Source organism: Chlamydotis macqueenii, chromosome 5, assembly GCF_036417535.1.
Source record: "Chlamydotis macqueenii isolate bChlMac1 chromosome 5, bChlMac1.mat, whole genome shotgun sequence".
Taxonomy (NCBI): domain Eukaryota; kingdom Metazoa; phylum Chordata; class Aves; order Otidiformes; family Otididae; genus Chlamydotis; species Chlamydotis macqueenii.
In genome coordinates this window covers 70,297,638-70,320,401 of record NC_141560.1, presented here as the reverse complement: position 1 = coordinate 70,320,401, position 22,764 = coordinate 70,297,638, and the positions used below count along the sequence as shown (strand labels likewise).

At 45.3% G+C, this 22,764-nt stretch overlaps 2 protein-coding genes across 2 annotated transcripts; both read left to right on the top strand.

Moving 5' to 3' along the window:
• Positions 1 to 779: 779 nt before the first annotated feature.
• On the top strand, positions 780 to 9,537 carry LOC147600624 (uncharacterized). Its single transcript, XM_086749018.1, has 6 exons — positions 780 to 827; positions 1,526 to 1,647; positions 2,865 to 2,927; positions 7,586 to 7,688; positions 7,811 to 8,048; positions 9,093 to 9,537. Exons 3-6 carry the CDS (start codon positions 2,918 to 2,920, stop codon positions 9,141 to 9,143), a joined length of 402 nt encoding a protein of 133 aa, XP_086605144.1. The 5' UTR covers positions 780 to 827; positions 1,526 to 1,647; positions 2,865 to 2,917; the 3' UTR covers positions 9,144 to 9,537.
• Positions 9,538 to 10,163: 626 nt separating this feature from the next.
• Positions 10,164 to 21,256, top strand: LOC104477799 (acyl-CoA (8-3)-desaturase). Its single transcript, XM_086749017.1, has 12 exons — positions 10,164 to 10,399; positions 13,022 to 13,132; positions 13,418 to 13,615; positions 14,416 to 14,517; positions 14,678 to 14,806; positions 15,986 to 16,046; positions 16,165 to 16,241; positions 17,288 to 17,385; positions 17,708 to 17,804; positions 18,389 to 18,468; positions 18,889 to 19,014; positions 19,558 to 21,256. Exons 1-12 carry the CDS (start codon positions 10,205 to 10,207, stop codon positions 19,607 to 19,609), a joined length of 1,326 nt encoding a protein of 441 aa, XP_086605143.1. The 5' UTR covers positions 10,164 to 10,204; the 3' UTR covers positions 19,610 to 21,256.
• Positions 21,257 to 22,764: the final 1,508 nt, after the last annotated feature.

Sequence of the window (22,764 nt, the reverse complement as noted above, 5' to 3'; positions counted from 1 at the left end):
CCCGCTCCCCCCCTGCCGCCGCGGGGGCCGGGCCGGGAGCTGCGGGCATCCCCTCTTCGCCTCCTCTCGCTCATTTTCTTCCCGGGGTTTTGGCTCCTGCTTTAAAAAGCTTTATTTTTTTTTTTCCCACCCTTCCCCCCGCCCTTCTTTTTTTCCATTCCCCCCCCCCTTTTTTTTCCCTTTTCCCCTTTTTCCTTGCCCTCCGTTTTCCTTTCCCCCCTTTTTTCTTTTTCCATTTCCCCCTTTTTTCTCCCCTTTTTTCTCCCCCTTTTCCTCCCCTTTTTTCTCCCCCTTTTCCTCCCCTTTTTTCTCCCCCTTTTTCTCCCCTTTTTTCTCCCCCTTTTTCTCCCCTTTTTTCTCCTTTTTTTTCCTCCCCTTTTCTCCCTTTTTCTTTTCTCTGTTCCCTCTTCCCTTTCTTTTTTCTTTTTATTTTTTCCTTTACTTCATTTTCCCCCTTTATTTATTTTTTCCTTTATTTAATTTTTTTTCTCTTTATTTCATTTTTCCCTTTCTCTTCCTTTTTTTCCTTTTTTTTTCTTTTTTTTTCTTTTTTCCTTCTTTTGGCCCCCTTTTTTCCCCCTTTTTTTTCCCCTCTTTTTTTCCACCCCCCTCCCCCCTTTTCTCTAGAGTTTCACCTTAGTTCTTAGCGTTGGGCTTTAAAAGGAGATGTGGGTATTCTGCCTGAACCTATCACTGTTTTGCTCTATTTTGTCATGCTGAGTTACCAACTCGATGGCTGTCAGACCTCACACTTTTCTTTTGTCCAGAGGAAGCTGTCGGGCAGGAGGCTCAGCTGGAGATGCTCAGGGCAATGCTTTTATGAACAGGTGGGACAGTGCCATCCTTTCTTTGCCGTGGGGCACTTCATAATGAAATAATCCCCGTCATTAGGTTATGCAAGGTGGTGTGGTGCAAGGGCAAAACCAACGGCAGAGCATTTTCCCTGCTGTCTTTCTCGCGTCTGAGTGTGTCTGTGGCTGCTCTCCAGGGCAAGGCAGTTGGGACGCAGAGCTCTCCTGGTGATGGGCATCTCTTCTTGTAATCATTTTGCGTTAATAAGTGGGAGGCTTATTAATCCTTTCTACACTGGCACTGGCTAAGTCCAACCAAATTTAATACACATTCAACAGTTTAATACATGTTCAAACATTTTAGGGTACAGACTGCTCTTTGTCTCTTTTTTTCACTAGCACTACATTCTGACCTGGTCTGGAAAAGCAGGAGGAGGATATTTGAGGTTAACCATCAAATATTTTAATTCACAACGCTTATTTGCCCTCTAGCCAACTATAGTATCTTCTTGTTGAAGGAGGGAGCTTATGCATGGGATAAGAGACCACCTCCTGCAGTGAAAGCAAAAAAAAAAGCCTCCAGTCCTGGTGCTGTCGTGTGCCTGTCCAGCCCCAGCCATGCTCTAGAGCAGGCACAGACAAGGGCACTCTGGTTTTGCCTGCTGCCATTAGCCTGAAGGAGCTGACAACAGTGAATATCTAAAAAATTCCTCCTCCTTTCCTTTTCTCCACAGGCAATAGAACGGAGACTGAAGTGAAGGAACGCGCATCGCTCCTGCACCCGTGAGCATCACTTGGGGCTGCCTTTGCGCCAAGGCTATAGGTTTCCTCTACTTCTGCCTGGTCTTACGGCTGCGTAAGGACTTCAGCCTTTTCCTGTGGTGTGGGGTGACGAAAGTCAGAAATGAAAGGAATGTTTTCCTAAGTCTTGCTAGTTTTATTTAGTTTGGTTCAAAATAGACCTCTGACGAGGATAACCATAAATGTCAGCGAGATGCTATGTTAAGGTGGACCTGAAGCTCACCGCTTGTGATGTGAGAAAAGTTTACCACAATGCTTTCGGTGCTGAGTCCTTTGAATTTCAGGATTTTAATCCTGTAGGCTTGTCTGCGTAGCATGGTGGGTGCTTTAACCTTTGTAGTGGTAAGGGTGTTCCCTCTGTAGCCTGCCCTTCCCTCCTAACCACACCTGGAAGCTCCTGTCCCCATGCTTTTACTGTGGTTTCCAAGTGCCCGTATCCTCAGGGCCCTGCGCAGATGCATTCTGATGCGGTTTTTCTATCTGTTTTTTCTGATTTCTCCTAAAAACTGATTACCAAGCAGAAAGCTTGTACACCAGACGCGCGTGGAGCGTGCAACTGCTGCACCTCGATGAGCGTGCTCCAGTCAGTGCGAAGATCGTCTCAGGCAGGGGCAACCAGTAATGAGTATAAGTGGGTTTTGATGAAAACTGTATCGTTACTGTTGGAAAACTGCTCTGTGGACTCCCTGCTCCACTGGAAAGGGTGTCCAGAAGATGACAGTTGTCTGGAAGACGCCGTTGCTTCTGTTCCTGGATTGGTCACCGGGAAGATGGTTTTCCTTCTCTCTTTTTTTTTTCTCTTTCTCTCCTTGTTTTGCTTGTGGGTTTGTGTTTGTGTTTGTTTGTTTTGGGTTGGGTTTTTTTATTGTCTTCTTCCTCCCTAAAATAGCTTTGAGGTCCTTGTACGCCATAAATTGTGGATTCAGCTTAAAAAAAAAAAAATTGTCCATATAAGGCTGTCTCTGCTTTCATTGTGCACCATCCTTTGCAAAATTATCCTATAAGTGAAATGAATCCATGTTGGTTTATAGGAAGAAACCTTGCCAGAAAATCATTTATCTGCTCAGTCTGCAGGGTTTGGGGCTTGGTGATGTGAGATGTTGAGCAGCCTGACTCACTGAGTGGTGCAGTAACGACTTCTACACCAATTACTGCATCCCAAAAGGGAAGCGTACATGAGACCACCTGATAGAAAGAACATACAGGAATTTAGTGTTAAAGTTGTACTTAAAGAGCTCCAAATGCAAATCCCTGCCTTTTTTTTTTTTTTAGATCATGACTTCTCCACCTTTTGCATTCTGTACATCTTTTGATAAGAAAGCACGATGAAGGAAGGTGAGGAGGAGGAGGTCAGGTAGATAACATCGCAGAATAATGTTTAATTTAGGTGTAATTCTGAGGCACCTCTATTTTTTTTGCCTTTGATCCTATTGCATGCTATGTCTATTGACACTCTGCTTTTCTGCTTGTAAGTACAGTGTCATTTTGCTAGGCATGATTTGAATTTTCAGGCTCCAGCTCTGGAGCAAGGGCTCTAACTACCGAAGTCAGGCTCTTCTGAGCTTTATTTGCTAAGAAATACCGCAGTACTCTCCTCACACCAGACCTTGGCTTGTGTCAGTCGCTGTGCTGGTCTGGTGGAGGAGAAAGAGGAGAAAACTGCTTCCAGTTCTGGGATTCCATGCGTGGAAGAAAATCCCAAGGGAGATCGGGCTGGCTGTCCAATCTGTATTGACTAGCTCTGCACGGCAATAAGTTGCTGCTTGGATTTGCTATCCCAGTGAGAGATCCATGTTTGGTGAATTTAAATTTCTGCGCTATAGATCTTTCCCAGCCATCTTTGTGGAACCCCTTCGCAGTGGTTCATGGACTCCAAGCCGTCTGCAGACCTCAGTTTGAAAATCAAGGTCTGTTACTGCTTTTCAGCTGTAATTTATAGCTTATCTGTTGGATTATGTGAATGACTTCAACATTTCCACTTCTGGTGGCAGTTCAAAGATCCAGCAGCATCTCTTCCTCCGTTGTGCAGAGTAAAATCATGTACAGCTGTAAATTGGTGAATCCTAATGATTTTCCTGTTAATAGCAGCTGAAGATCTGGTTCTCAAGATTCAGTGACCATGCTGAGAGGGACAGTAGCTCTGCCTTGAACCAGGAGGTTGTACTGTAGCCCTCCAGAGGTCCTTTGCAAACTATATTAATTTTTAATTCAATATAGGAGAAGATTGCAAAGCTGAAGAACCTAGAGATGTGTAAGAAGATGGAGAGGGCCACTGGGCAACACAGAGATAGGAATAAGAAAACATACTATGATAAATTATTTTAGGATTAATTTCTTCAAGCTTCACTAATGATATTTTCTGTTGGAAAGTAGGAGGGATCCACTACAAAGCCATAGTCTTTGAAAGGCAATTAATTTGCAAATTCATTAAATATTTTAACTTGTTCAGTGTCCTAATTGAAGGTTGTGTTGTCTATGTCCACAACTAGATTCAATGCCATGACTTCTTTTGACCTGTAGGGATAAAAATACCTATTCCTGGTAACTCACAGTATTACCTGATGGTCATAGTCCATCAGGTGACTGCATCACAAAAAAAAAATGTATTAGTGTCATTGAAGTTGGTGGCTTTATCAGCCAGTCCATGGAAGTTCATACTTCAGAGCTGAGTACTTTAAGCCATGGATAATCTACGCATGCAAATGTTGAGCTTGAAGGGTCTTTTTGCTTGAGCAAGTCCTCCCTCCTAAGAAATGAACTGGTAAGGAGGTGGACACATTTCAGAATCGGCTCTTGTACCTGCTAGATGGACATAGATATAAAGTCCGCACACAGAACTCCTCATCTGCATAGTTCGTATGGATAATTGTGTAATAACTTAATGACAAGTCATTGCAAGGTGCCTATCAAAAAAAACCCAGCGCTATCATCTTCTTGCAGCACAGCCTGTAACGCTGTCAAGGCTTTCTGCGACACTTGTCCTAGGTTTTGTTTGGCTCCTGGCACGCGAACCAGCCACGGCAATGAGAGGAGAACAGACTCCCTTCTGTGGCCAAGTAGGTGAAAGGCTGCATTTTGTTGCCTGGTGTAGCTTTAACGGCACAAAGAGCCTGTGTAAGGGACAGAAAAGCCCTGAGTTTAATCGGGTGGTCACGAGACGGGGGGGAAAAAAGGTGAGAAACACCACAGGAAAGAAAGCATGGAAAAGGGGATATACAGAGAAAGAGTTTTTGTAAGGGGCACATGTAGAAGGGGTATGTCTGCTCCTCAGGGTAATGTAGAAAAATGTAAGCTAACTTGAGTAAGAGAAGGATATCTGGCTGGGTTAGGATGGAATGGGGAAAAAATTGGGCAAATTGGTAGTTCAGGTATCTTTAAGCTATACATTTGTTAAAGAAAGAAACCGAGGCCCTGAGAAAAGTGTATTTTAAAAGTAGTAGAAATCACAATTTTGGAGTTTGTTGTCTCGTCCCTTTATAGAGTTGTACGTAGAAATTGGTAGAGTTGTGTAAGATTCTCTTAATCTGCCTTTTAGAAAGGATGAGGGTCTCCATTACTACACGAAGGATGACTTTGACAGCAGCATCCAACCTGGCACCAGCCTGGGGAAATGTACTGCCGCTGCACAGTAGTCCTCATAGATGAGGGGAAAATTCTCCTTCTCCCCAATTTAATAAGCATGAGATCCATCACTGGCCATTGGCCGGAGGGTTCCACGGCATGTGGTGGGAAAAGGAGGCAGCAGGAGAGAGCAGAGCGCATGGGAAGGACATGGAGCAGGAATGTGAAGGGGAAAGAGGGGATGAGAACTGAGGATATTGGGAGAAAAATAGAGTGAAGATCACATTTAGTGGCATCTTTAGAATTGTACCTAACTTTGGTTACTCTGCCAAGGAAAAACACATATAGGAGAGAAAGGATCCCAAGCTTTCCGTCCCTTTCACTAGAAGGAAAGGCTGAGGAGCTCAGAATTTGGGCTGAGATGGGTGACTAATAAATTCAAAACACAGTGGGAAACAGCTGAATGGCATTCTCACTGGGAAAAGGCTTGCTGGACCATGCAGCCTGAGGTGAGGGAACCCAACGGTTAGGTAGGGATGCCATTGCAACATCACTTTAATAACAAAAGTAAACTTTCTCTCCATCCTTTAGCAGCAGACACACACTTTTCCTTCTTTCCTAACTTTAACCAGAAAAATGTCCATTGGAAAACATTGTTTTCAATATTTTTTTTTTTCAGTTATTCTGCATAGTCCTGGTCATTCTGCTTCCTCTGCTCTGTTATGCTCATGATCATGTGCTCCTAGAGTTGGCTAATTAAGTTGATGTATTTCAATGCTATTTAAAACAAAGACAAAAATGCTATCAAAGATGAGTTTGATCTTTTCCTCTGACATATTCTAGCATTTAGAAGGGAGTTGGCGACACTTTTTCTAGTCATGGGAGACTGACTGAGAGCAGAGTAACTTCAGAAGGCAACCAACCAACCAAGAAACAGAAATTCCCATTGTATTGCCACCGCTGGCATGAATTTCACATTCTGCAGTGGATCTTGGATTGACCGTGTGGGATTATCGGGGTCAGGGCACAAACCGGTCCGGCTGCCAAGGAAGCAGAGTACGTAATCATGCTCGTTAAGTCGAGAAAGGAGCAGACATCGCAAGTACTCATCGGGAGGAGAATAAGGAGAGAGAGGCTCTGTTCTTAACGCTGCCTTGTCAGTCTAATCTCATTTGTAATAATTCTTAATGAGAAGTCCATCCTACTGACGTTCTCTCGTTTTCATCAGATTCTTTCCTCTTTACTCAGATTTTGCATGCAGATGTGAAAAAAACTCTAAACAATTACTGCCTTTCTTCCTCAGTTACTAATCTTATTTATATATTTTGGAGGACAAAAAAAAAAGCTTTTTTTTTTTTTAATCTCAGCAACTCCATCCTTACGTATAGTGATTCCTGGTTGCTTTTTCTGGCATGATGTAAACTCATCTCAAATCACAATCTTCCTCCAGTAGTCTGTAGTGTAATACATTCATTCTTTCCCTCTGTCATGTATAATTGTGGCAGCTAAATTTTAGCAGTCAATTGTTAGAGCAGAGTACCGGAGCAAATACTCCATGCTGTTAATGTGGGCTGGAGAAACACTGTTTATACGTAAACCCAAGAATTTACCGTCGGTATAAAGTGTTAGCAATCCACACAAACAGTCCCAGGCACAACGCTAACTCCTCCAGTCCAAATTATTCAACTATCGCATCTCATTCTCAATAACGCAACAGTTGATGAGAATAAAGGAAATATTTCTAGTATCTGGCCCTTTTTCTGCTGTTATGCTAGTCCTTCCAACGCGCTTTCTAAGCCTGCTGCGGGTGGTGTTACAGTGAGCTCTCAAGAGTTTCCAGCTCCTCCCTGCCAGGAGTATGATGCTAAAATTGGCTGTTTCCTCCTGCGTTTCCTTCATCAGCGTAGCTGCTTTAATTGCACTGCATCTTGTGAATCCTCACACCGCAGTTCCCATGCATCCTGCGTCTTTAGCGCTTCTTGTGCTGAAGAAAATCCAAGAACTGATTCTTCTTGTTAGACATTGCTATTTTAAACTGTTAGACTAACTAACTAAACTGTTAGACTAAGCTAACTAAAATTTGTTAGTTTTCCTTTAAAATCTCCTATTTTCCACGGGTTCAGACCCCACCATCCATTATTCTAAGTCATTTTCCCCTGCTTCAAGATGGTAAAATAAAGGCTGGCATCCTTTCAATCCTCTGTTAATCTATATTACCGGTTTGCTCGCCAGATGCCTGGATACTTAGTGATCCCACATCACCCAGGTCACTTGGGTATTTGAAAGTATGTTACAGCCAAATCGGGGTAGTGACATAAAGGGTTTTAATGTATTTCCTCTGGCTTTCGGTGATCTCAAGTCATCTAAGCTGTTAAGAATGAATTGCAGCCAGACCAGAAGACTGAATCAAAAACCATCTCTTCTTTCCCCAGGGATCATGACAACTAGGAGAAACGGAGATGGGAGCAGCGAAGGTAAAACAAGGAGTCAGAACGCCAAAAAGAAGAAATGCTGTTGGAAAAGCAGAGTGGCCAGGTCTGGTTTTACCTTCTTAATTGTTTTCCAGCAAAGGCTGGCTCTCTGTTATTAACGCCAACAGTCGCAGCTGGATGTGGGATGCTAGTGAGTGTATAACAGCAGCTGTTTTCCCCTTGCAGACTTTATTACAAAGACATCATTCTTGCCTCTGTGAGACCCATTCAGATCCTGAGTATGGGAAGTGCAGGAGAACCAACCACTCTTGACAACTGGCAGCTGGTAGCTGGACACGAAAACCTTCGCGGCTCAGAGCGGGATGATTCAAGTAGCCTCCGCGATGTCTTATCTTGGGCTGAATCATCTACTGAGGGGAAAAGAAACAGAGACACAGATTTTATGTCAGAAGAAGCTTTGAAGGTAATTCCAAGCACTGTTGTATAACTTGTCTGGGAAAATCTGTTAATAAGGTGTTGACATCCCTTTTAGCTTCTGGTCCTGCCGAATGAGAGGAGGCATACGAGGGGAACAAGACTGCAGTTTATCAAGCCCAATGGTGCTTTTTGGCTATTCTTAAGATCCCTTAAAACAAGGGTCCAAAGGTTTAACTCACGTGGGAAAATAGATTTTTTTTTTTTTAATGTGGTGTACAGGAAAAAGAAAACTGACCAGTGCCCCTCCCATACTAATGATGAAAATTCAAACTGAAAATATCAACTAAATTTAGGACAATTACACTTTTGTGCAATAGGTAATCAGAAAAAAAAACCCTGAAATTGAAATAATTACTGTGCTGTTCTGAATATAATGGTTAAATTTAAAAAGATGCTAAACATTATTTATTCATGTATTTTACGGTTAAGTTTGTGAGATGGTCAGCAGTCAAAATACAAAACAACTTAATTTTTGCTGGATCGGGAGAGAGCCTTTCCTTTCATGGACAACAGCGCAAATGTGTAGGAGCAGGGATCCTTGGAGTGCAGTGCATTAGCTGTGGTTTTGCTAAAGGGAGGGAAGCAAAAGCTGCTCGACCCAGTGTTTTGCAGGGATAGAATCCCAAACCAGAGAGCCGTGATGTAGCAATCGGGTGATGTTCAGAACACGAAGGGATGCAGTCTGGTGGGTCTTTGTTTCTATGGTTACATTCAACTGGAATTGCTGTAACTAGGTCAGACTGGAAGGTGTGAATGAACACAAAGAATTTCGGAATCGGTAATGAGAGTTCAGAGAGAAGACTTGCTACTAGGGGAAGCAGGAAGGGAGCTGAATGTGGAGACAAGCATTTTAATGTACGTTTGTAACGTGTGTATATATGAAGTCCCACAGAGATGGATCTGACTGTTTTAGGCTCCTTCTCTCTTCTAGCATCATTCAGTAGTCTATCATACGAAGAATCACCTGCAGACCACCACCAAGCAGGCATATAACGTGATATACCTGCGGTGACACCTTTCCTCCTTCCAGGCAGCAGCCGCCAAATGGAGCCGTAGGAGCAGAAGAGGCTGTGGCAGCTGAAAGGGAGAGGCAGGGCAAATGGAGGAGCGGGAGGAATTTGCTGGAAAGGGCAAATAAAACCAAGATGAAGCATCCTCAGCCCAGAAGTGAGGAGAAACAGGTTGTAAAAGTGGTCTAAAAAGAAGCAGCCAGGGTGTGAATTGCACCGCAAAGCTTACACATCGTTCCTCTGTTGATGGCTCCGTTTCTTGGCTTTTCTGCTTTCTCCACACCCTGTATTTGGCCCAGCATACAATTTTCCAGGCTGTCTCTTCACCTGGCATCCAACATTGACCACCAAGCAAGCCTCTGTCCTTCCCAACCAGCAAGTTCCCTAGGCCCAGCCACTTGATGTTTTGAAGCTTTTCCCATGTTTTTTATCTTGTCAGTGGTAAGAAGCTACCAAACTACTTGATGCTGGTGTCAGCCTGCCCATCTTGCTTGTCCTCCAGCGCATCAGCTGTTCCCCCCAGTTTGATACCATCAGAAAATCTCTACAAAGCTGCATTTATCCCATTTTCCTGGTTGGAAGTGAAGGTATTTGAATACTCCTGGCACCAGCAGTGAAACTTTTAGGAATGCATCTTGTAATTTGCCACTTTTTGAGCAAGCCAAGGTGAAGAAGTCTATGAGGTGCCCTCATATGTTCAGAATAGTTTATAGTTTATTACAGTCTGGACAGACAAAGACACCAGACAGCTGCCTGTTGCGGGGGCCCGAAGGTTTCCTCCTCTTCCTCACCAAACCCCACGCTTGCAGCTACGCTGGCTGGCTCTCTGGGCGCGGCAGAGCAGGGACAGCCCTCGGCCCCGCTTCGCAGTCTACAACCGGCTTCCGCCATTATCCCTCCGGCCAGCTCCCCCCGCCCGGCCACAGCGCGTCCCCCACCAGGGGACGGGCGCCCGGCGAGTGAGGCCCAATGGGCGTGGGGGAACGGAGGGGGAGGCGGGGCCTGAAGGCGCGGGGAGCCAATGGGAGGCGTGCCAGCGGGCGGCTTTTCAAGATGGGGAGGGTGCGCGGAGGGCGGGAAGTCGTGCAGCGGCGACGGGGCCAGGCCGGGTCGAGCCGAGCGGAGCTGAACCATGGAGGAGCCGGCAGCGGGACCGGGGCTGCGGTTCTTCACCTGGGAGGAGATCGAGCAGCGCAACGGGAGGGGCCCGGCCCCCCAGGAGCGCTGGCTGGTGATCGAGAGGAAGGTGTACGACATCAGCCGCTTCTGCCGGAGGCACCCGGGGGGCTCCCGGGTCATCAGCCACTACGCCGGGCAGGACGCCACGGTGAGCGGCGGGGGGGACGGGACGGGACGGGACGGGACACGGGCACGAACACGGACACACGACATCCTGGGGACAGGGGCAGAAATGACACACGCGCTCCCCCCCCCCCCGAGGGGGTGTCACGCGTGGGAGGGGTGTCACGCGTGGGAAGGGGGTCACTCGGGACAGAAACGCGGCGGCGGGGCCCGGGCGAGCGGCGGATGTTGTACGCATACACCGTGCTAGCTGGGGTGTGCGAAGGCGTACGCTGGATTTTACTGGTTTTGCAGGGAAGCGTTTTTGGAAGGAAGAGCTAAAATGGGTGCAGATGGGGTGTCTGCCACCAGGCATAAATCGGGGTGGGGGGGAACCCCAATAATTTTGCCATGTGTGCGCTAAATAAGAATACTCTTGTTTTACACACGGCTGGAGCTGGGCACAAACACCCGTGGTATTTCTAGCCCGCATAGACTTCATTTTTTGCAAGTATATGGATGCGTCCAGCCTCCTCTCACCTCAAAACCCCAGCGCAAGGTTTCCAAGAGGTGGCACTAGTGCGAAATATTACTGAAAGTCGTGTTTCAATCTTCTTTTTTTTTTTTTATTTCGTGTCTGAATGCCAATGGCTGCGGAGTAAACGCCTTTCGGATTGGTGCGGGGTCGTTTTGCGGGTGTATTTTGTTCCTTATGTATTTCGTGGAAGAAAATGCATTTCTCCAAATGTAAGGATTTAAACCCAAGGGCAGGTGTGGGACGTTGAAGCTACCTCAGGAGTGGTTTTGGTGGATTATATTTCAGTCCAGTTTTACCCCCGAGCGGAAAGGATGTAACTTGTTTTCTAGTCCTTTCCTTCACTTCGTCGTTTGCGTTTAATTTAAAGCACGAGATAATATGTCAGCTCGCGCTTTGTGAGGTCGGGAAGCACACGGGGCGTTTTTGAAGCCCCGTTGCTATCGTGTGATCAGAAACGGATCGTTCGTGGTGGCCAGCGCACGGAGCCGAACACGGTTAGATGCTCAGATCGCCGCCGGCCGCATTATTTAGGCGTTATCATCTGTGTCACTGCTGGGTGCAACTGAACTGCTGACCGCTCCGGAACCCGAGCCAAGTAAATTCCAGTTTTTCCAATAGTTTTGTCCTGGGAATTAAAAGAATTGAACTCAAAACCAGAAAAAAATGGAAAGTAAGGAAAGAACAGTTGTAGTTTGCCGCATGCCACTGGAGCGTTCTGATTTCTAGAAGGCGCAATCAGCGGTCCCTTAACCTCCTGTTAGGATTGCACTGCCAGGTTTTACAGCCTCCGCGGAAAGGATTGGTCTACACATGTGGTACCATCCTCCTGATCTGCCCACATACTCCTCCCTGTTTTGTTTGGTTTGTGGGGTTTTTTTTTTTTTGTTTGCTTGTTTTTGTTTCCACTACCAATGAGAAAATGCAATTGTACATTCCCCTCTTCTCTTTCCCTCCTTTATTCACGTAAGCTTGAGCAGAGAGGATGCTGCATCTGACCCAGACCTGACAACACCAACTGTTTTTTAACCCCTTTCTGGACTAGAGGCCTTCTAAAAGGGCAATTTCTTTTAAAAACATGCAGTTATGACCTAGTAAGTATAGTGCTGAATGGTGCGTGGTGCAGGAAGCTCACAGACTGATGCGCAGTGGGCAAATATTGTCTCCAAAAAGAAAAAGCATCCTTAGGCTGAAGATTGTAGAGTATCTGCTAATTTGGACATGAGAAAGATGTGCAAAAGCAGGTAAATGGGAGATCTTCGGTAGGAAGTAGATGTCAAACTGCCATGTGTGCTCAGGGGCTTTGTAATCTAAATGTAGTGATAGAATCTATAGTGATAACCATCACTAGTGATTTTTTTCACCTGGTTGCCATGGAGATTACCATTGCTTAAATGCTAAAAGTAACTGATTACCCTAATGGGGATCTTTTGAATGGTAAGGAGGAAAAAAAAAAGGCCTTTTCATGGGACTTCTCAGAAACATGGAGTGGAACCAGATGGGGAACAGGAGGCAGGCAGCAAGAAAACAAAACTATTTTAGGAAGATGTGGCAGGGTGGGCATTGGGGATTGCCAAGGAAGCGTGTTTGTAACAACGTGGGGCTTCTGAGAGATTGGTGTGAGTCACCAAGAGCTGCTGTCACCTGTCTGTGTCCTGCTTATCCCATTATTTTTCCCGGTTCAGCTAGCTGATTCAGTTTTTCTGCTAACATCTCGCCCTTCTCCCTCGTTAGACTTTCATCTCAGGATATGAGGCCTGAAGAAAAATAAGGTGGAAGCAAAAGATAAAATAGAGGCAGAGTTGTTGAGATGATGTCTCTTGAGGTTCAACAGGATATGAAATTTTCAGATTCACAAGTAAGAGGGGGCTGAGCCCATATTTCTTGGTGACCTGCACTTAACAGCATCCAGATAGAAAATGAAGGAGAGAATTCAGCTTCAAATGATCATTTATGGTGTGAAGAAAGCAGTAAGGTTTGCAGCAGCAAAATCTGGTTCTGTCAGCTCCGGCGGTTGCGTTGCTTTCTGCTGAGTCCAGGATATCGTGAAATAAGTTTCTTTTGCTGTCACTTGAACGGTCTTTTTTTTTTTTTTTTTTTTTTCTTCATCCTGTTTCTGTGTCTGTATTTCAGGATCCTTTCACAGCGTTTCATCTTGACAAGGCACTAGTGAGAAAGTACATGAGCCCGCTCTTAATTGGTGAACTGGCACCAGATCAACCCAGCTTTGAGCCCAGCAAGAACGTGAGTATCTTAAAAACTGGGTGTTTGGGTTGAAAATGTGCTGTTTAACTTCTCTTACTGGCAGCCAGAATTCCCTGTACATAAAATGATAGGATCTCCTGGGATCACTGTGTTGGTTTGAAGTTTCCCCTTAACTTCACGTCGTTATTTGTAGTCTTAGTGAAGATTTGTCTCCCCGTGACCCTCAGCCTTTCCCCGTTGCTGCAGTAGCTCCTCAACAGGGAGCTCCTCTTTGGGTTCCTGAGGCATTTTCACACCAGAAGACACTCTTGGCTCTCCCCACAGAAAAAGCTGGTAGAAGATTTCCGTGAACTCCGTGCAGCAGTTGAGAAGATGGGACTTCTCAAGCCCAACCGCATCTTTTTCATACTGTACCTCTGTCACATCCTGGTGTTGGATATTGCAGCCTGGCTCACCATCTGGTATTTTGGAGCATCCACAGTGCCTTTCCTCTTCTCTGCAGTGCTTCTAGGCACTGTCCAGGTAAGCAGCTGGGCAAAAAGAAGCCCGAGAAACACCAAAAGCCAACCCTTTGAGGCACAGGTTCTCACTGATGTAAGCACAGGAGAAATTTTATCTTCCTGCACTTTCCAAAATCCTGTTTCTCCCTGGGTTCCACCAAAGGGTCAAAATTACAGCGCCACAACATGCTGCTTTGGTAGAGCAGGCTTTGCCCTGCTTTTTCCTTCCTGTCGTCCATCAAAGCCCTCCTTATTCCCAGCCTTCTTCCTACAATGAAAACCACGCTATGCTTCTGAGGTCCCTTGTGCCAGAACTCCAAGGCACTGTGCAGGGGCCAAGCCACTGTGTTCCCATGGGAACTCGCAGCGAGTTAGAGGAGAGGGCAGAGCAGCTCTCAAAGCCCCAGCTATTTCTCCGGTGGCCAGCTGATCCCCTTGGAATTACAAGTACTCAGAGGAGGCAGCAGCAAGCTGCTCCCTAAAGGGGACTTTGTTACTGATTTCTGTGCAGTTTTGTAAGAGAATAAATGCTGTTTCTGATCTCTGTTACTTTTTTTTTGTGGTGTTCCCCCCCCCGGCCCCCCCAGGAAAAAAACTGGGACTAAAAGTCATTAGGCAAAGTCTGGACTGCACTGGTGTATAATGAAAGGGAAGTGTTTGGATTGGGTCTTAGTGGTGGAAATGCTCTCGCTATCCTGGGTTATGTTGTGAGGAGCGTGGGAGTGGGAGAAGAGAAAGCCCTTTGTAGATGCAGAACCTCCTGACTCTTCTTTTTCCCCAGCAGCACTGTTGTTTTATTTTGGTTTTTTTTTTTTAATCTAGGCCCAGGCTGGCTGGCTTCAGCATGATTTTGGACACCTTTCAGTCTTTAGCAAGTCCAGATGGAACCACTGGGTGCACAAGTTCGTGATCGGCCATCTGAAGGTGGGCGTTCAGCGCTGAGAGGGGCTGCCAGAGCCTGGCCCGGGATGCTCTGTGGTCAAACTCAGAATAAGAAGAAAGCAAATGCAACTACTGGGGAGGGAGGACTAAGGGCAGAAGATGCAACTTCTTTACGACACTCTCTTCTCATCCTTTCCTGCAGGGAGCACCAGCCAGCTGGTGGAACCACCTCCACTTCCAACACCACGCTAAACCCAACTGCTTCCGAAAGGACCCTGACGTGAACATGCACCCCTTGTTTTTTGCTTTGGGAAAAACGCTCTCTGTTGAGGTGAGACCTGGTGAAGGCTGGGAGGTTACAGCGTTAGGATGCAAATTTGGAAAGCTGCAGAGAGCTTGGAGACTAGTGATCAGTCTGTTTATATTGTGCTACTTTGCCTTCCACTAGTCCCTAATATTCCTTCAATACTTCTGAGATTTTTCTTAAATTTCAATAGAAGTTATTTTTGCTATGTTTTAAAGTAAGAACGAAATATTTGCCACAAGTTCGTATGTCTCTGATGAGAGAGTTGGAGTTGTATGAAGATGAGATTGCAAGTTCTTCTCTTTACCGAGATCAGCTTTGACTAATTGTCATGTTTTGGGAAATGGAGCAGCGGATGACGAGCAAGGACTATCCGGAACGTTTACAATTCCTGATCAAAGAAGCCATTTCAGCGGTCTCAGTCTGACAGTGGGTGGCAGACTGGGTCCCATCTGAAATTCAGCTCTATTTCTGTTACAACTCTGAAGTTAATTGTGTGGCTTTATCATTTGCCAGTCCTTTAAAAAAAAAAAAATAGCTGCATAAATTCATAGTGTCACCTGGGTAAATACTCTGATTGGCATTGAAATTAAAGAAGGGCTGCTATTTAAAATTTGTTTGAACGTGTACAGGGATTAAAATGGAATTCCCGAAGGAAGTCAGTGGCGTGATCTGTTATGTTTATACAGTGAGCACTGAAAAATTAACAGTCTCAGAGGGAGGATAATCTGTTCACCCCTGTTCCTGTGGACACAGTTTAATGTCTAGGTGCTCACTTCTCTGCTTTGCAGGTTAATGGCAAGTAGGTGGGAGTTCTACACACTGTATCATAGGTTTTTCTTTTTTTCTGAAGCCTTGTGTTGGCAGCAAACTATTCTCATTGCATCATGCAGTTTTCGATTTTGGTGTTGTTAGGCAACTGTGCCCTCTCTAGGGAAAGGGCTTCCTGTGCACGTTACTGTCTGGTGCAAGGGACTACCCAGCCTCTGGTGCATCCAAGGCAGGGATGAAAACTTATCGTAGCAGGCATAGACTGGCGTTCCAGAGGGTGATAAAGCCAATGGCATGGTGGATGCTGGCATGATTTGTAGGACGTCTCTTTCAAAGGTTAGGAGTTAGCTGAGTATGTGTGTTTCTTTGAAAGGAGTTTATGCACAGATGTCTGTAGCTGTCTTCGCAGCCTGAGTGATTTGCTTATTTTAACAGCTTGGTGTACAAAAGAAGAAATTCATGCCTTATAACCATCAGCACAAGTACTTCTTCATCAGTGAGTAACCCTACCCTGTTCTATGGACAGCATTCACTCAACCCCTTCCTTTCCCAGTCTGTCTCACTGGGATAAAAGGCCACGGTTAATGTCTCTGCAATCTGTTTCTTCACTCTAGTTGGTCCCCCAGCTCTGGTGCCTCTTTACTTCCAGTGGTACATATTCTACTTTGTGGTACAGCGGAAACAGTGGGTGGTAAGTCAGCTCCACGTTGCCAGTGGTGGCTACTTCCTCTTTTACAGATGTATTTTAGTGCAAGAAGGTACTGGGAGGAACTCTGAGCTCTGTATCTCTATGGCAAGGGGTGTGGGTGTATAAGCTGGGAAATAATATTTGCCAAGGGAGAGAGGGTACCTTCCACACAGCCCTTCTCCTCTGTAAAAGATCCACTCACACTTAAGTAAGAAAAGATGTTTTCTGATGTTCTCCCTCAGTCTGGGGTATGTGAGTGTCTGGAAGCATTCATTCCTCTGCAGAGTTGATATTCGTACAGAATTTGTCCTTCAGGTAGCGTAAAAGTCCAGTTGAAGGCAAAAGTGGTCATTCTGGCCACTCTCTTGTTTTTTCCAAACTAATACAATAAAAAATTGCAGGCATAGCAAAAGGGGAAAAGTAGCAGAAATCGAGGGGGCTGGAGGAGGATTCAGTATGCCTCCATTTTGCAAAATGATATATTAAAAATCAGCTAGCTTTCAGGTAGCCTAAAACTCAATCCTCACAGCTCAGTGTGAAGAGGAATAGGGGATGTGTAGTAGACTTTGAGATTTCAGACCTTTAAAGGTCCCTTCCAACCCAAACTATTCTATGATTCTATGATTTGTTAGGAAGATAGTTTATGAAAATGAACATGAGGGAGATAAGAGATTTCAAGAAATGTGAAGAGGAGCAAAAAAAGGATGAGATGGAGGTAAACCAGAGCTCTTTATTTCAATTGGCTACAGTTTTGTTTTCCTCACTGCTTGTTTCCTCATTAGATCCAGAGGAAAATATATTGCTTTAGAGCATGTCATCTCTAGCGTTTGCCCTGTGCTGGGCTCCTAAGACCAGGATAATTCCCGAGCACAGGAATGGCTGGGGAGTGGCTATGTGTCAGATTTGTTTGGGATGGGGCCAGGGAGGAGAAATCTCAGTTGAAGATGTTATGGGGGGTTTTAAAGGGCGTGCTGTGTAGAGTGGATGGTAAGTTTGGAAGCCAGTGATTCTTACTCTTAACGAAGTTTTATCTGTTCCTTGCACCACAGGACCTGGCCTGGATGCTGACCTTCTACATCCGATTCTTTCTCACCTACTTGCCCTTACTGGGGGTGAAGGGGATCCTGGGGCTTCATCTGTTGGTCAGGTATCATGCAACTTATAATTCCTCCATTTTCTTTACCCAGTTTCCACTGCTCCTTCGTGTCAGCTTTCTTTCAGCCTCCTGATTATCTCTCTCATCGACTCCCTCTTATTCTGTCTCCTTATGCCTTTCCGCAAGACAGGAGTTGTTGTCTGTCAGGCACGTGTTTTTAGAAGGTGTGTGTAGATCTGATCAGATATTTGGGGCTCCTGGTGTTTATTTTATCAAGGGACAACTAGCTTGTCTGCATACAAGTGTTTCGTAACGAGTTGTGATGGCGTAGGTGTGGAATCAGTAATGGTTTTGCGTGTGTTTGTATGTGCAGGTTTATAGAGAGTAACTGGTTTGTCTGGGTTACGCAAATGAATCACATCCCGATGCACATTGATTACGATAAGAACGTGGACTGGTTCTCTACCCAGGTAAGACCTTTCCAGAGACCTGTGACCTTCAAGGTGAGAAGTTATAGTTCTGGGTACATAGTGCCCAAGAGAGCTGATTGTAGAGGTGATAAGAAATGAGAGAGGAAAACATAAGCAGCTTGCCCTCACTGTGTGAAGTGAGTGATTAATGCAAGGAGAGGAGGTGCAGAAGAGGCTTCAAATGCTGAGCACAGATGTCTCAAGGAAAATAATTAGAGGTGCTGCAATGTTCTTCACATGGAGAGCTTTCTGTGCATGAAGCGTGCAGATCTCTCCTGTGTGCTCGTTCTTATTTTAGTTCTGAAGCTATTACACTGTTTTTTAAGTGAGGGAGGTGAAAGTCCTTGTTGGCTTATCTCACTGGAGAAATAAAAATTCTCTTAAATTGTGTCCCTAACAATCATATCACAGCATGGCCATCTCCTGTGGACTGGAGATAGCTCTTGGAGTTGCTGCATTCAGCCAGAAGGCATGTGATGATAAGGAACTTGTACCTGCTTACTGTTGTGTTTGGCACGTGTGAGAGAAAGGGCTTTCCTAAAACAACACTAACATGTTACTTTTTTTTTTTTTTTTCCTCTCAGCTCCAGGCAACCTGTAATGTTCATCAGTCCTTTTTCAATGACTGGTTTAGCGGACACCTGAACTTCCAAATCGAGCACCAGTGAGTTGAAGCATGGATTGGGGATGTGAGGGAATTTCAAGGAGTGCTAGTTACACTGGGTCTGAAGAGCCTACGAGGTTCCTGGCTCTTTATCAGCTAATAGAAGAAGAAAAGATAACGTGGATAAACTTTGTGCTCTTTGTATGGGGATGGAATGGGAACTCCAAGAAGCCTTTTGGGGCACTGGTGAGCACCAACACTGCTTCATATACAAGTAGCGTGGCACAGAAGTGAGAATTACCAGCCTCCTGGTTAGTACAGATCCTGACTAAAGTGACACGAGAGGGGCTGCTACAGAGCGCTAACGGCTGTGGGGACGAGGCGAGGCCGAGGCACTCCCAAGCTGAGGCACGGAGGAGGGGTAGGAATTCTATGGGGCAATGTTGGATGCAATTGAATCACCATATTCTTTTTCCATAGCCTTTTTCCTACAATGCCTCGACACAACTACTGGAAGGTGGCTCCTTTGGTGAAGTCCCTGTGTGCCAAACATGGCATTGAGTACCAGTGCAAGCCGTTGCTCACCGCCTTTGCAGACATCGTGCAGTACGTATCAACCTGCTGCGTTTCCTACGTGAAAAGTTTTCCAATATGCTCCAGGGAAAGAGGTGTTTTCATAAACATGAGTTTGAACTGTCATTCATTCTTTCTTTTTTCTTTCTTTCTTCCGTTCTTCCCCTCCTTGCCCCCCAGATATTTCTTTTTCCATTGAAAAGCCACGTGAGTCTTTTCTGCCATGCTTGCTCCTTTTGTTTTCATTCTAATTAAGTTGTTTGCGTTAGCCTTGCAGTCGTCGTCTGATGTAGCCCCAGTGGTCTGGTTCTTTTCCATCTTTCCAAGGAGCTGTAGTCTGTATTGCCTGGCCTCTGAAGGTCTCCGAGCAACCCAATCTAGTTGAAGATGTCCCTGCTTATTGCAGGGGGATTGGACTGGATGACCTCTAAAGGTCCCATCCAACCCAAACCATTCTACGATTCTATGATCTCCTTAGTTTAATCTGTAGATGGGAATTCTTCCCACAAAGCACTGTTCCCTGGATGCTATATTTCATTACCTTGTTTCTAAGGAAATGTGTTTCTCTCTTGGCAGCTCTTTGAAAGATTCAGGGGAGCTCTGGCTTGATGCCTATCTACATAAATAAGAAGCAGTGGATCCTTGCAGAGGAATTCCCCACCCTTGTTGCCTCCTGTGGTGGTCACCATGAAGATACTGCACAGAGGAGAGAGAGCTGGCTAAGCCGGAGGTGGGGAGGTGGCGCAGCTTAATTCCATGGATGAATGTCATTAATATGATTTTTTTTTTTTTAAAGATGTGTTCTTAATTCTTCTTGTGCTTCTTTCTTTCTTCTTCTCTGGTGCTGAGTTATGGGGAAAAGCTGAATGGAGGAGGTCATGTTCCACCAAGCTAGAGGCAGCTTTGGGACTGGGTGCAGATTCCTTTCTGTTTGCTGAGTGTATAGGAGCGAAGTCTCTTACCTAACATAGCCTTTTGTGCGGGGGCTGTCACTATGAATGTAGTAAGAAAGAGGAAACAGTATGAAATCAAAGAACACTGGCGATAGTGAAATTTGGGAGCAATAAGGAATTGTGTAGTACAGTATTTTCAAATACCAATATGTAACAGTGGCAGTAGCAGGGGCGGTGGGGAGTGTGTGGGAGCCCAAACCAATCTGTATGTGTGTGAGTGAGGCAGAGGAGATGCAGGCAGCAGTTCTGTAGGAATAAGCATGAGGAAAAAGATCTAATTAGAGTCCTAATTGAGGCAGAGAAACAGGAAAGTGGAGGTTATTCCCCAGGCGTGTGGATGGGAGAGTTCGGCATGCCGTATTCTGTGGGAATGCTGCCCTCTACATCTCTTCTGTGGTGGTGGCCTCTGGGTTATTTACTTGTTGGTAGCCTCCCATGGAGTCTGGTAGTGGTTTCCACAGTGCCATACTTCTGAGTGTTTTTGAACCCGTTACTGGAAATCAGGAGGGACAGAGATATGGCACGTCCATACTCTGGATCCCTGCAGGGGTGACGAAGGAAGCAGAAGGGTAGTCAGGCTGTCATCACCTGAGGCTTCACTCTTTTTTGAACCTCTGGACTGATGAGTGATTTGTTAAGCAGGGAGAACGCATGACTTCTGGCCCATGGACTATGAGGTGTCTGAGCTGCAGACAAATTTAATGAAGCTGTAAAAGCGTTAGGGTTTGGGGTGCTGTTTAAACGCATTTAACTTCTCAGTCGACAGAAGTCAGCGGGCTGCATACCTCTAGGCACACAACAGCCAATGCATTGCTGGTCTTTCTCCGTTGGATGCTGTGCCTTCAAAACACACCCCAGGGGGGCACATACGTTAGCCTTACCGCGTTTCCTGGTGTCTTTTCATTTACTACACTGATGTTACAGATGCCAGACCAGGATCTAGGGCCTGGCATGGCACTGGTGAGGATGGCTCCATCACGCTGTTAACTTCAGCCATGGGTGGCTTAGTCTCCAGAGGGGATGGGTTGCTTTTGAGGAAGATAATGGTGCTTTTTCTCATCAACATCCAAAAAGAGGGTGGTTTGTGAGGGAATGGAAGAAATTCTTCTTCCTGGGTCAAGAGTGTTGTTAAGCACAGTATAAAAATTATAATGGAAATAATAAAATAATCATTAAATCATTGATGCCTGGTGATAAAGACCTTGAAGAAAACGGGCCTTAGTTACTCTTCTACCTTGTTTTTTCCTGCTCCCTTTCTTTCCCTCTTATTACAGAACTGTTGATGGAGGAAAGCCTAATAATAAAATTCCTTATCTTACCAATTGTTGCTGTCATCAGAGTAAAATGTGTCTGTGCAAGAGTCTGCACCCTCTAAAATGTGAACAAAAATGCCTGTCCACAGCTACGGAGTTGTAAACCTTGGCATTTGTATTTTGGAGGAAGGGAAGTATGCAGTGTAAACAATTGACCAAAATTAACAAAACCAGACACAAGTTCTTCCTCCAGAATGAGGAGGAAAGGAAAAAAAGATCTACCCCTGACTTCTGGAAGTTGTGTTACGTTATAGGTAGGAGGGTGCACGTGTTTGGTGAAATCAAGAGCTGTTCTGTAAGGACTCAAATTCCACAGGCAATCAGCTCTCAGATGAAACACCACTGGCACTGCCAAAAGTTGCTTCTGTCCTTGGAGTGTTGACCTGAAGCCACAAAGGGCCAGAGACCGTGTTACACCAGTCAGGAGATCTGTTTAACATCTCGGCTCCATAAGGAGTTCCAGTTCCCCAGGCTAGGCTCTTCGTATGTGCGGAAAAAGCTGAGCAAGTTGGGAGCTGCCTAAGCTAAGCAAGAGAAAAACTGAAGACAAGTCTTCAAAAATCCTCTAGAGCCATTCCATCTCCCTAACTCGAGTTGCGCAACTCTGAATGTTGTCTGTTGGATAAAACCACAGAGGCTGTGTGGTAGCAAGAATGCTTCCATCTCATGTCTTGGCCATAATTGCCAGGTTTGAGAATAAAGTTCGCTCCCTCTCTCCGTGGCCCAGTGAACCTTTAATTCAGATATGGAACAGAGTGGTTTCAACAGGCAAGAAAGGTACTCTTCCTCTTTTGTCAGGACAGGTTTCCAATCATCCCTGATAAAAGAGGGAACAGCCTAAGCTTCTCTGGTTGCTGGATACGAGTGCTCTAGTCGTGAAGGCACTATAAAAGTGCAAGAACTTCCAACATGTTCTGAAGGAAGACAGACTTCAGCCCAGTTCACGAAGCTTTGAAAGTCCAGACGGTTTGGGCCAAACAAGGTAAGCAGAAGAAACACTGCTTGTGGGTCAGGTGGGCCCTAAGTGTTCAGCAGTGTTGAAGTGCTTGGTGTTGCTTTTTTTTTTTTTTTTTAATGCCCAGGGCCAGAACATTCATTATCTGCATGGTTAATTTTGAAAATTCAAATAAATTTGAGCTACCGCTTGGGCTAGGACAATCTAGGAGTCAACAGTTTGGAAGAGAAAAATGTGTCTAAGTTCCACTTTAGTGCCTAAGACTTTGACGACTCTTGTGTTTTCTCTGCCACTCCACCTCACAATAAACCAATTGCCTGACTCACCGGGAAAAATAACACCTATAAACTGAGTCACAGTCCTAAAGGGGACCTGAACCAACGTAAGCAGATCTGCGTATGCTGAGTTTGCTAGAATTTCTCCAGGCATATGACAACCCATGAAGAGAAACAAGCTGTGTGACACCTTCAGCTTCTGTGGTTACTTGGGACCGTGGACTATAAACAGTGGCAGGTTACCTTAAGTGTTCTAATACTGAAATTTTACAACAATATTCAAATGC